The sequence below is a fragment of the Anguilla anguilla genome, chromosome 1 (assembly GCF_013347855.1).
Source record: "Anguilla anguilla isolate fAngAng1 chromosome 1, fAngAng1.pri, whole genome shotgun sequence".
Lineage (NCBI taxonomy): Eukaryota > Metazoa > Chordata > Actinopteri > Anguilliformes > Anguillidae > Anguilla > Anguilla anguilla.
In genome coordinates, this window is record NC_049201.1 from 49,126,556 (window position 1) to 49,139,789 (window position 13,234).

The following is a 13,234-nucleotide window of genomic DNA, read 5'->3' on the forward strand; positions in this document are numbered from 1 at the left end:
AGACCAAAGGTCATTTACAGTGTACACACGCCGGTCACACACTCGCTGTGTTAAAGACCAAAGGTCATTTACAGTGTACACACACCGGTCACACACTGGCTGTGTTAAAGACCAAAGGTCATTTACAGTGTACACACACCGGTCACACACTCGCTGTGTTAAAGACCAAAGGTCATTTACAGTGTACACACACCGGTCACACACTCACTGTGTTAAAGACCAAAGGTCATTTACAGTGTACACACACCGGTCACACACTGGCTGTGTTAAAGACCCTAGGTCATTTACAGTGTACACACACCGGTCACACACTGGCTGTGTTAAAGAGCGTAGGTCATTACACACACCAGTCACACACTCACTCTGTTAAAGAGCGTAGGTCATTACACACACCAGTCACACACTCACTCTGTTAAAGAGCGTAGGTCATTACACACACCAATCACACACTCACTCTGTTAAAGAGCGTAGGTCATTACACACACCAATCACACACTCACTCTGTTAAAGAGCGTAGGTCATTACACACACCAATCACACACTCACTCTGTTAAAGAGCGTAGGTCATTACACACACCAATCACACACTCACTCTGTTAAAGAGCGTAGGTCATTACACACACCAGTCACACACTCACTCTGTTAAAGAGCGTAGGTCATTACACACACCAATCACACACTCACTCTGTTAAAGAGCGTAGGTCATTACACACACCAGTCACACACTCACTCTGTTAAAGAGTATAGGTCATCACACACACCAGTCACACACTCACTCTGTTAAAGATTATAGGTCATTACACACACCAGTCACACACTCACTCTGTTAAAGAGCGTAGGTCATTACACACACCAGTCACACACTCACTCTGTTAAAGATTATAGGTCATTACACACACCGGTCACACACTCACTCTGTTAAAGAGCGTAGGTCATTACACACACCAGTCACACACTCACTCTGTTAAAGAGTATAGGTCATTACACACACCAGTCACACACTCACTCTGTTAAAGATTATAGGTCATTACACACACCGGTCACACACTCACTCTGTTAAAGATTATAGGTCATTACACACACCAGTCACACACTCACTCTGTTAAAGATTATAGGTCATTACACACACCGGTCACACACTCACTCTGTTAAAGATTATAGGTCATTACACACACCAGTCACACACTCACTCTGTTAAAGATTATAGGTCATTACACACACCAGTCACACACTCACTCTGTTAAAGATTATAGGTCATTACACACACCAGTCACACACTCACTCTGTTAAAGATTATAGGTCATTACACACACCGGTCACACACTCACTCTGTTAAAGAGCGTAGGTCATTACACACACCAATCACACACTCACTCTGTTAAAGAGTATAGGTCATTACACACACCGGTCACACACACACTCTGTTAAAGAGCGTAGGTCATTACACACACCAGTCACACACTCACTCTGTTAAAGAGTATAGGTCATTACACACACCAGTCACACACTCACTCTGTTAAAGAGTGTAGGTCATTACACACACCGGTCACACACACACTCTGTTAAAGAGCGTAGGTCATTACACACACCAGTCACACACTCACTCTGTTAAAGAGTATAGGTCATTACACACACCAGTCACACACTCACTCTGTTAAAGAGTGTAGGTCATTATACACACCAATCACACACTCACTCTGTTAAAGAGCGTAGGTCATTACACACACTTGTCATACACTCACTCTCATATTTACAATATACACATAGGTATCACAAAACAGAACAGTTATGGAATCACACAGGCACATGCACGCACCACACAAAACACTCTCACCCTGTCAAAATGAGCAGCAGTCTGACTCACACTCTTTGTACAACACACAGCTGTCACAAAGCACAACAGATTCAGCAGCCAAATTCAAGTCTCTGATCACAGATACTATTCCTCACCCCAAAGGACGCTTGCTTGTGAGTTATGTTTGTTTTTACACAAAAACAGGGCATGTACCTCATTCCCATGATGCACTCGTACAGGAAGACCACACCCTCCCTCTGGTGGGGCCTGAGGTGTGCGGTGAGGTGCGGGTCCACCACGACGTCCACCACGGGCAGGCCAGCTTTGTTAAACACCCACTGGTGGTTCTCTGTGGGCCTCGGCATGACCAGGGCTCCTGCACGTGCAAACACACACAAACACACACACACGCGCACGCACACACACACACAAGCAAAAAAACACACGTGCACACACACACGTGCACACAGGCACACACACACACACACGCACAGACATGCACACACATGATATGATATCAGACTGTCACATTCCCATTTGCTGCTGCCAAACTGAATTCCTGGGGGGCTGTATAACTCATTCTGTCTGAGCCCTGTTTATTAACCCTGTTCATTAACCCTGTTTATTAATTCTGTTCAGATCTCCCCTTTCTGTCTGTACACTTCCGCCCACATAAACATAAAGTTGTCCATCGGCTACACAAGCTTGCATTCACCATGTACTATGGTTGCCCACTGATAAGCTATGTTGGTTTCATAGCTAAAAATGAACTTATCTGTATTGCCATAATGCTACGATTATGGCTAATATTATGGGTAACTGACGCATACTGGTTACTGCTATCGGCCACAATGTCCCGTCTCGCACATCCCTACTACGTGCGTGCGTGGAATCAGGAGTGGTACCTGGTGCAAGAGGGTCGTGTCGAGGCCCGCAGGCCAGCCCCTCTGGGGGCGGGGCTCGCTGGTTCACCCCGCCCCCCTTCAGCGAGGGTCTGGAAAAGGGCTTGGATACGGGGTTTCGAACGGGCGGGGCCTCCGTCGCCGACGTCTCGGTCCCCGCCTCCTGGAAGCAGCGTCCGCTACGAAAGTCCTCCGCGGAGACGGTGCCCATCACCTCCACCTCCTTCCCGCCCACCATCAGAGACTGGCCCTCCGTCAGGCTCTCCAGCTCCGAGGACTTGTAGCCGGTGCCTGCGGGAGGAGAGGTGTGGCTGATATAAATAACCCAGACCATTCATATAAAGGACAATGATTGGTTAAGAATTGAGCAGCTGAAATGAAGCCCAAAGCACTATGATAAACCATACCCAAAGAAAGATGAAACTTCGCCAAACACGCTTTAACCACCCAAAGACAAAACTTTGTAAAAAGCCTAAATCCAGCAGCATTCTGATTCAAGCTCGAATGACGAGATAGCTACAGAGCTTGTGAGGGTTTAGGGTTCATTACTAGAGAAATAATGAATTGACATCGTAAACCTATACTGAATTAATGAGATATATTAAAGTTAAATGTCTTCTACATAATTCTTTCAAACCTTGAAATTCTAATACAAAGATTCAATGCAAACTGGTTGTAGGGAATTACAAAAAACGAACTGAAATGACCTGATTTCCAGAACTTGCTTATTTTATGCAAGTCCAAACAGTGACATGGATGGTGAACTAGACCATAAGTACCCTACATAAGAGCACGGCTGCCTGAGAGTTACCATCGCTGAAGAGCACAGCCCCACAGAGACGCGGTTATTCCAGGCGCGGGCAGCAGGGGGCCTCACCTCTCCCGATGTCCTTGCCCTCCATGTCCTTCAGGACGACGCTCCGCCCCCGCGCCACCAGCACCGCGTCCCCCTCCCACCTCTTGTGCTTCTTCTTGGACGCCTTGCACCACATCACACTGAAGTACCGGGCGCCGCAGTCCGGCCCGGCGTGACCCGTCTGCGACACGCGCGGGGGGTTCGGACCCGGGGGAGAAACGCCGGGCCTGCTGGGACATGGAGGCAGGGGGTCCTCCAATGGGCGCTGGAAACCTGGACAGATACCAAATACAAACCGACACACACGCTGACACACACGCTGACACACATCACTCTCATCGGAGGGCCTGCAGTCCCGTGCCATCAGCGCTCAAATTTGATTCTGTGAATATGCCAATAGCTTTGCTCTTTTCTATTGCCTGTGCAGCTGTGTCAGTGGTGCAAAAAATATTTAAATATTCTGTGGTTGGGTTCTTCTCCAAAACTAGTCCTGAGTAGTCCTGAGACTAAAATTGAAGATATATGTGGAAATGTACGTATGGACTGCGTATAAATTTTTAAAAGCAGGGTGCTCACCAATTGTGGATATTGGGGCAATGATTTTGCATAGAACATTTTCTCAGAGCAATTTCATTAAAATGAAAAGAAGTTTATGCATATTGTCAGCATAAATCACAATTTACAACATGCTATTTTATATAGATTTGTGTGCTAACCTTCATCAAAACTGCTGATAATTTGGACTTGACTGTGCCTGTAGTGGTTTCAGATGTTCCAGAATGACTGTGGGTGCTGAATGTTTAGTGAAGAGTCCACACCATCATACAAGGCCCCGAGATTACAAAAGGGCACATATAGTGCTCCTGCTTTACACTGACAGTTAAAAACCAATGAGACATATTTACTTTTTTCCGGCAGCCATTTTCCCTCATTGTTTTTGTCTGCTGGCAGTATGAAGAGGTTTGAAAGAATTTGAATACATCTGTATGCATCTGATCAGCTCAGAGCACTGGGGGGGGATAGAGAAATACAGTGGTCTCCCATGGCAGGTTCTCAGTACATGAGGAACTGCTGGCAGATAGGGAGGGTGGTGGTACAGCACTATATATGCTATATACACACACACAATATAATGATAAATGATATTTTTAATTTTAAAAAGGCATCAATACTCGGTACCGATTCTTTTAGGCGGGACTACATAATAGAATCGGCTGAGGAAAATGGATTAAATGCTGTTGCTTTTAACCAGCCTTAACGTTTCCACAGGTTAAATAACCTAATTACCTGCTCTGGGCATTGAGGCATTGCAGTACTTATACATGAAAGTCTAGGACAAAAATGATTGATAATACAGTGAAATCAATAAGCATACATAAATATACATAAATAAATAAATAAATATACATAAACATTCTGCACACCAATCACATATCCAGACACTATGTATCAGTTTCTGACAAACTGTGGTTCTGTAACAGTCACCATAGATGCGTGGACATGGCTATGCCAAGAAGCATATCTGTTAATTCCGAAAGTGTGATCAGTAGGCAGGACAGATTGTAAATGAATTCAGGCTCTGTCAGAAACCAGAGAATGAGGACGCAATTCTCTCTCTGAACAAAAACAAAGGCACGCTCCCCCGGAATACAGCTGTGAAATGATCACTTCACTCAGCCTTACCAGTATGTCCCAATGACATCATGAAATGCCCACCTTTATTATATGAAATTATTTTTTATCATATTATTGGGGGAGTTATTTGGCCTGTTATTAAAGCACAAATTTTTCAGTAATGATTGATCAACTATTCATATTAACGGCAAAACAATTGCTGTGCATATACTTTATTTCTCCATATACATTTTTAGAGTGATGCTCCTTTTACTCAGTATACAATATGCAGCACAGTGTGTAAGTTAATTACTCCTGAGAGCACCACATGAAATGCACTGTAAATCTTAAATGGTCTTGGATAAGGAACTTAACACAGAAGGAACTGCCATATAAATTATTTTGATGCAAGGTATCCATATTAATATGAAGAACCTGCCATTTTAAATACAACTGTACACTTTCCATTTATATGCATGTTGTTCTAAAACTAGCCAGCAGAGGGTACCAACCAATGAGGCCTTCAACATCTCTAAAAGCCTGCTATTTTCTTACAGCTCAGTCCCCATGTTGATATTACAGTCTTGGGCTGCTCTGCCTACATAGCTGCACAGGAAATCTTTCCACCCCAAAGAAAAAATTAATTGAGTGTGCTATGGTAAATATATAACAAAATTATCCAATAGAGGATTCATTTACTCAAAACAGAGAAATGCAACCCTGCTCCTGGAGTTTCAGGGTTGGCTGATTTTTGTTTTTTTCTTAAAAGTTAGCATTCAATTCAAAACCAGGAGAGGTGCAGTAACTGTGAAATCAACTGCTATAATTGGTCAAATAAGTGCTATAATTGATCACATAGAAAATTAGAAACATCTTGAAAATGTACCATATTAATAATACCATGGAAATGCCTGACCCCCAAACTACACCTCATGTGAATTTAAATGTGCTAAAGAGAAAAAAATAGACCTCCCTCAAGAGACAATGTCCTTTATGTTAATGTATGCAAATATTCAGTAGCACCCCATCACCATTGGCCAGTGTAGCTTCCATTTGGTCCCTCTGGCAACAGTGAGACAAAGGCTTTTCCTTTTACATCCTGCAGTAGACATCCGGAGCAACATAACCTGCTGCTGAAATCTTAAAAGGGGGGGGGGGGGGGGGGGGGGGGGGGGGAAATACATTTCCCATGATCAGATTCTTACAGTTGAAAATCTAACTCCTGTTTTGGAAATCACAGGCACACACAGAAAACAGATTATCTGTCTACCAGGGATGTGAACAATTTGGATTTTCAGTCACGAGCACGCACAACGAATATCAAATTAAATAGTCAACAATATTTTTTCTTTCTTCTTTTTTTTTCCTTCCTCAAACCGTTCAAAATAAAAGTTCACCAAATGTTACAAATGCTGCTCTAAATGGGTAATAGCGGGTCAGGCGGGGCATTCACTTTACTTACTGTCAGTGGAACAGATGGCCAGCTTGCAAAGGTGCCACGTAGAATGATTTTGAAAAGCTCAATGAAATCACAGTTCAGTGCTAAATACAGGCTGCTAAATTCACATACCACACCATTGACATCTATGATGTTAACTCGCATTAAAAACCAAAAATCCGAGGCCAGGGAAACAAGCCACAGGAAACAAGCATCCAACTTCGTAGTGAGATAACATCAGTGTGACAGCCGTCCAGCTCAAAGTACAACAGATTTAATTGCTAAAATGACAATGTTCCCCTTAAGCATGGTAGAGGGCGACCTACTGGCATTTGTTGAGCCCGAATACACTCCTGTGCGATGTACAGTTGCATGAAAAACCATCACAGCAGGACTTGAATTGTAGCAAAACAGCCAGACTCTCCGTACCATGCAATCAAAGTCCAACAGTGCTGTGATAACCATCTATGTGTGGCCAGCACTAACTACTGAGTCTAATGTGTCTATAACGTGACCCAATAAGTGGCACGTGTTAACCTGTGCATTGAGCAAAGAGGCATGCATTCATTCTGGAAAAAATACAGCAATGCATATCTTTTATTTTTGAAACATTGCAACCTTGTGATCTTCACCGATTCAAGTAGCGCCATGTTTTTATTGGCGGTATCCCACATCAAACGATTAAAAAAGTGATTAGTCCTGCAATTTTCCTCCTCAGACAGAAACTAGCTGACGGTCGGAAATGTGTCGTTCACATTTGAGTACGCCTCACCAGAAGCATGTGTGATGGAGAGAACTCCACCACAGTTCCTGAGTGAACAAATGTGAACACGGATTCAATACAGAATTGACTCAAATTTTATCGGTTACTGGTAACTAAACTTCATTTGGTTTAAATGCATTTTTTCTACCGGTAGCATTTCAGTTGGCCATTTCTGAAATACTAACAAAGCTTTTCAACGTAAAGAAACAACCGACTTCTGAAAAAGATTCTACGAAGAGGAAAAGGTAGCAAAAAAGCCAAATGCCAAAACGAATCCATCTTGGTGCTTTGGAAACAAGAGACAGACACCAAGCACTAAGACACCTAGAGCTAACACAGGACTCAAAGTCCACACTAGCATCTATGACCTGCCAGCCTCAGACAATGGCCAGAGAGGGAAAACCCACAAATTTTCTTCACCCTATTAGTGCTCTCTCGGTGAAGATCAGCACGTGTGCGTTTGGGGGCATAGGCAGCTGTGTGGAGTTGAGGTTACAGAGGTGAGACCTAATGACCTAATGACATCAGGATCAGTTCCCAGGTAGGCTGGTACCACTGTACCCTTAGGCAAAGTACTTAACCCAAATTGCTGCAGTAAAAATATCCAGCTGTATAAATGGATAACATAAAAATTGTAAGCTGTCCTAAATTACCCAAGAGGAGGACATCCGCTCATCAAATAATGTACCGTGTTCCTGCTGGAGCTAAGCTGACTTCAGCAACCTTATCAAAGGCCCATCAGCTCTTTATCCATTCAGAATCAATACTTTTATCGTCAGCCAAGTTGGAAACGGAGAAATGTTCTTCATGACCCGCAGCAATTCCGCTACTGAATGCTGCCAAGTGCAGGAGAAACACAAAACCGTGAACCGGCAGCACAACACAAAACAGTCAGGTGAAATAAATCCTTAAAAAATGATTTTATTTCCAGGTAGGAAATTCCCCCAGATGGCAATTCGAACTACAGGCATCAGACACACGTTGCTCAGTTTATCCTATAGACACGATTGCCACATCGAAATTTGTGTTGAAAAGACACGAAAGGAATAATGAAAACACACAAGTGCTGCTGCTTAAAAAAAGATGCAAATATTTGGACTGTTTAACGAATACATTTTGTTCACATACGAAACTTTACACGTTACTCCGAAAGGGTTCTGAAATGAGCAGTTTTAGCGCTAGCAGCTTGCGAGCCTCCTTTTTCCAATGCTGCAGTCCCACTGCTGAGAAACGCACGGCTCCAAAGCAAAACAATCAGGAGTTCTTTGCACATGAGTGGCAGCACTGTAGTTATTTTGAGCCTCACGTCACTTTGCTGGGTTATGATTTCATCAAGACAAAATGACTGATCTCAAACACCTCTCTCTTTCACTCTCTTCCCCACCAATTCCATGGCTGGAAAAGGGCACCTGCACATTGAGTTGGTGGTTCCACATAATTTTCCATTATCTTCATTCCATTATTAAAGAGGTTGCCAACCTTGGTCCACAGCCTCAGTTGGTTTTAATTATAACACAAAATTTAATTGGTGAAATGATTACGAGCGATTAACTGATTACAAAGGTAACTTCCCTCATTCGGATTTTGGGTCTAAATTTTTTATTTATTTATTTTTTTTAAGGCCGGCACAAAAACCAACAGATCCAGCAGTTCTGCAGGACCAGGGTTGGTGACCACCGTGCCAAATACTGAGATTTGTCCCTCAGTACTAAGAAGTCCAATGAGAGCCCTGTCAGTGGGATCCGGCAGCAGGCTAGCATTTCTGACGAGCTGTTAGCAGACTGGAAGAGCAGTACACCTACAGTGCGCCTGTCTGTATCTGAGCCACACAATAAAATAAAACACGCCCACAGAGATGAAACATGAACGAAACATGAACAGATCACAGCAAACACTCAGAGGAAGACGCACGTCGCACGGAGGAGTGTGGAGTCTGTTTATCGCGCAGGCTGAAGGCTGCGGTCGGCCCGATCCAGGCAGACGGCGGGGCTAATGCTACGTCGCGCTACGGCTCTGCTAGCGGGAAACGCAGCCGCGCCGTACGGCGGGGCCCTGGCTTTGGCTCCGAGCCCGGCCCGGTTCGCGTGGCTCCAGTGGAGGGAGAAAGGGTGAGGAGACCGGAACCTCCTGGTAAAGGCTGGCCTCGGGCGTGGTTGGAGCGAAGGGGCGGCGGGGTTCTGGGGTCACATATGCGGAATGGGGAGCCCGTGTCTCAGACGCGCCGCCCTGAGCTTCTCCACCTTGATCTTGGCCCGGAGCAGCTCCTCCTCCAGCTGCTGCTTCCTCTTCAGGCCCTCGCGCTTCTCCTCGATGTACAGCCCCATCTTCCTCTGGTTGTCCATCAGCAGCTCGTGCTCCTCCTTGGAGAGCTGCAGGGTCTCCTGCTCCAGGCCCACCAGGTGCCGGAGGCCCTCGGGCCGGGCGTACAGGTCCCGCCGGAGCGGGATGGGCGAGTGCGACATGGCCAGGTTCACCGACGACGGGCAGGGGGAGATGGAGCCGTCGAAACCCTGGACCGAGCCGATGCCCTCCTCCTCCTCCTCCTCGTCCTCCGCCACCACCGCGTCCACGTCGCCGTGCCCGTCCAAGATGCGCGTGGACAGGATGGCGAGGTCGGGCGGGGGCTTGACGTCCATGTCGGGGTCCAGGCGCACCATGACGGCGGCCGGCTGGTAGTCCAAGATGGCCGGGAGGGAGGAGCTGCTGCCGGGCTGCTCGATCGGCGACTCGCGCTTGTAGAAGATCCTGAAAGACAAGACGGTCAGCCAATGATCAGCAGCGCCGCAGTGACCCAGGAACAGCTAAGGGTGTTCGCCTCACATGACAGAGCCAAGCCAAAGAAGCGTCCCCACACAACGGCAGCAGCTCATAAGCTTGAAATATAGACGGCAGAAATCTTACTTTAATCCGACCATTGATCTCAACCTGTTTTGCATGTATTCTGCTTTAACAAGAATGCCAGTTATCTGAATGACACAATGGACAGTAATCCCCAAGCTTTCTTTTAATTGTGCCTTATGCTGTAGCATTAGCTTTCTTCCCTTTCCCACTAGCCATCAGCGCAACTGAAGCTTTCCGTTTGCAATTCAGTAAGCCGAATTTCACTATGAACAGTCTAAAAACCAATGATAACATGAACATTAGTTATTAAGATGATGAGTTATGCTAATGCTAACTAGAATTATCTGGCTTTTATGGGAGTCTAAAAGCAAAGAGAGAAAAGTTCTGTCCCTGAAACACTTTGTAAAACTGCCTGAGATTCTGCATGTGATGAGTAAATGCAGAAATGAGATGTGTGTAATGATATGTACAGCACAGTGCAGTGTTTGTGCAGTTTTGCTGGCTGTCTTCAAGAGATCCATCAAGAGGTTTACTGAGCAGAAACAAAATGGTGCTTCTGGCTAGATACAGACTCAAATGACTTTGACAGTCTTCCTTATGCATGCTTACAGATCACTCACATTTCATAAATACAGTATCTCCAAAAATATAAAAACCCTTAAATGTTCCTAGGTTATATCTAGTCAAAAAAAGAAAGTTAGAACAAGGGGGGAAAGTGCATATTATAATTCTGATTTACCAAATTTTACCAAAATTGAACTGATTGGAATACAAGTAAATGTGTGGTAGGTTACACGGTGGTAAAGTTATGTAAATAGAGAGAACTGTAAATAACTGAGAATAATAAATCTGTGGTTTATTATCATTTGTGCGGAGGAAGAATTTAACTGGAACCAATCCCAAATTTGAAAAGCTCTGTTGTATAGTGCACATTGGGTGGGTGTCCAATTCCATTCTTGGTTTGTCAGCTGTGTGTGTGTGTGTGTGTGTGTGTGTTTCTGCAATAAATCAATGACTTTAAACTGGTTTCTGTAACTGGATAAAGTTCATACACTTTGTATCCAAAACCTAAATTGGTTGGCGATTGAAAGGAAAGTACTGCAGACCTCAAGGACATGCTTGACACTCCTGAGCTACACTAATCACTCACTAAACTAAAAACATGAACAATTAAATGCTAGACAATAAAATTTCAAAAGAAATAACATTTAAGTTGGGTCGAAGGTAAAAGGTTAATGCTTCTGACACCAGTGCTAATGTTACCTGCATGCAGAGCCTGCACAGAATTGCCTATAACATTTTATCTTGACAATCTCAAAGCAGATGCGAATCTCTGGGTGATTCAGTAACAATGAAAATGTCACAATCTTAACCAGCCTTTTGTCTTCAGCAACTCTACTCTTAAATATTAACAAGGGTCCTAATATCGTTGTTTGGCTTGAGCTACATTTTTTTTACCTCCAGTAGTTAATTCCCTCCAAATCTAAAATTCACTATTTACTAATGTCACATGCAAACTTAATAAAATATAGTTGGGAATTGGCGCAGTTATCTAAAATGGGAATAAAAAACAATGAATCTGGTTTGTTCTGAAGCAAATCAACGGATCGCATATCAGATTCAAAAGCAAACAGGATTTTATTTTTTATACTTTGAAACAATAGGAGGAAAGGGGAATCTGGCTCATGGTGGCTCAATTCCTTCCCTTTGCTGGTCAGAAAATCACAGCAATTGTTGTCGAATGCCTTTTTTTCCTCCACAGTTCATAAAAACAAAAAACAGAAAACGTGCTCCGAGACAGGAATTCAGAGGAACCCCAGCAAAGATAGGGGACGTGGTCTCTAGATAGGGGATCTGCGCTGCGGTTATAAAAAAAGAAAAAGAAAAGGAGAAAAAGCAGTGCACTGCTGTTGCTCAACACACGCCTGCTTTTCAGCAAGACAGCCCACAGCCCTTTCCGCATTTCTCTTCTGGCCTACCGACCCAAAAAAAAAAAAAAAGTAAAAGCGCACAAGCAACAATTTACTTGTGGCCAGGGAAACAAACGCAAGACGACCCCCTCGTTCCGGATAGCAACCGGCTGGACGGGACTCACAATAGCATGCTTGTCTCTTTAATCTGGCATTGCACCCGGCAGGAAAAAAAGGGGGAGGGACGGCTAAATGTAACGCTGTATAGCGTACACCAATTCACAATGCAGCCCTGGATATCCTACACTTCTACAGCGGCACTCATGGCGAGTGTTAAAGCTTCTTCCTAAAGATCACGCTGGACTCGGGCTTACAGCTAACAGCACACCTCTGAGGAAGGACGAACCACGGATCAAATGCACTGGGGTATTTGTGAGACTTAAAGGAAAAAAAAGGGAGGGGGGTATTTAAATGACCACAACACTTGGTGTTATTGGAGGACACCGAGTGACTGGGCCTGCCTGGAGGGGGGAGGAGGGTCGGGGGCAGGGTTCTTACCTGTGCATGGCATTGTGTTCCTTTTCGTGGAGCGGGTGGAAGAGGTGCGGGATCATCTCCATGACCCTCTTGGTGGGCTCGGAGATGCTGCCCCGGTACTCGGGCTGGGCATGCTTGCGCTGGATTATCTCCTGCTTGGCGCTCTCCTTCAGACGCTTGTACAGGGTGCGGAGGCCCTGGGCGGTCCGGGGCGGCCGGTCCCCGCCCAGCGCGTTGTACTGGTCCGCAATGTTGTCCCAGCACTTGTTTTTGTCCACAATCACGGCATGCTTGTTGGTGTGCTCCTCCAGAATCCGAATGTGGGGCTTCACCAGCTTCAGTAGGTCCAGCTTCTCGGAGAGGGTGAAATTGGACGACCTAGCTTTGCCCACCATGCTTGTTGCCATGAACACAGCAGCCATCCTTGCTCATACTGTGTCCGGTCTCTTTTTGTTGTTGTCTTGTTTTGTTTTGGTGTCTTCCTCTCTCCAGCTCTACCTTTAAATCGCTTCCCTGTCCTTTCTTTCCCCCCTCTCAAACATATAAACATACACATACATGCACACACACAGGAGTCC

The 13,234-nt window shown here is 45.0% G+C and overlaps 2 protein-coding genes across 3 annotated transcripts in view; both read right to left on the reverse strand.

The window, feature by feature from the left end:
- The window catches only part of rad54b (RAD54 homolog B), a 30,009-nt gene that overhangs the window by 12,253 nt on the left and 4,522 nt on the right, over window positions 1-13,234 (reverse strand). For both annotated transcript variants that reach the window (XM_035384036.1, XM_035384026.1), the window contains exons 4-6: window positions 3,575-3,826; window positions 2,701-2,988; window positions 2,009-2,171 (exon numbers count right to left, since the gene is read on the reverse strand). In XM_035384036.1, the coding sequence (XP_035239927.1) occupies window positions 2,009-2,171; window positions 2,701-2,988; window positions 3,575-3,826 (703 nt within the window). The remainder of the gene's footprint in view (window positions 1-2,008; window positions 2,172-2,700; window positions 2,989-3,574; window positions 3,827-13,234) is intronic.
- LOC118208993 (fibrinogen silencer-binding protein) lies at window positions 8,979-13,102 on the reverse strand. The gene is made up of 2 exons (XM_035384052.1): window positions 12,678-13,102; window positions 8,979-10,113 (listed from the first exon to the last, which is right to left on the reverse strand). The coding sequence occupies exons 1-2, from the start codon at window positions 13,076-13,078 to the stop codon at window positions 9,552-9,554; spliced, it is 963 nt and encodes a 320-aa protein (XP_035239943.1). The 5' UTR covers window positions 13,079-13,102; the 3' UTR covers window positions 8,979-9,551.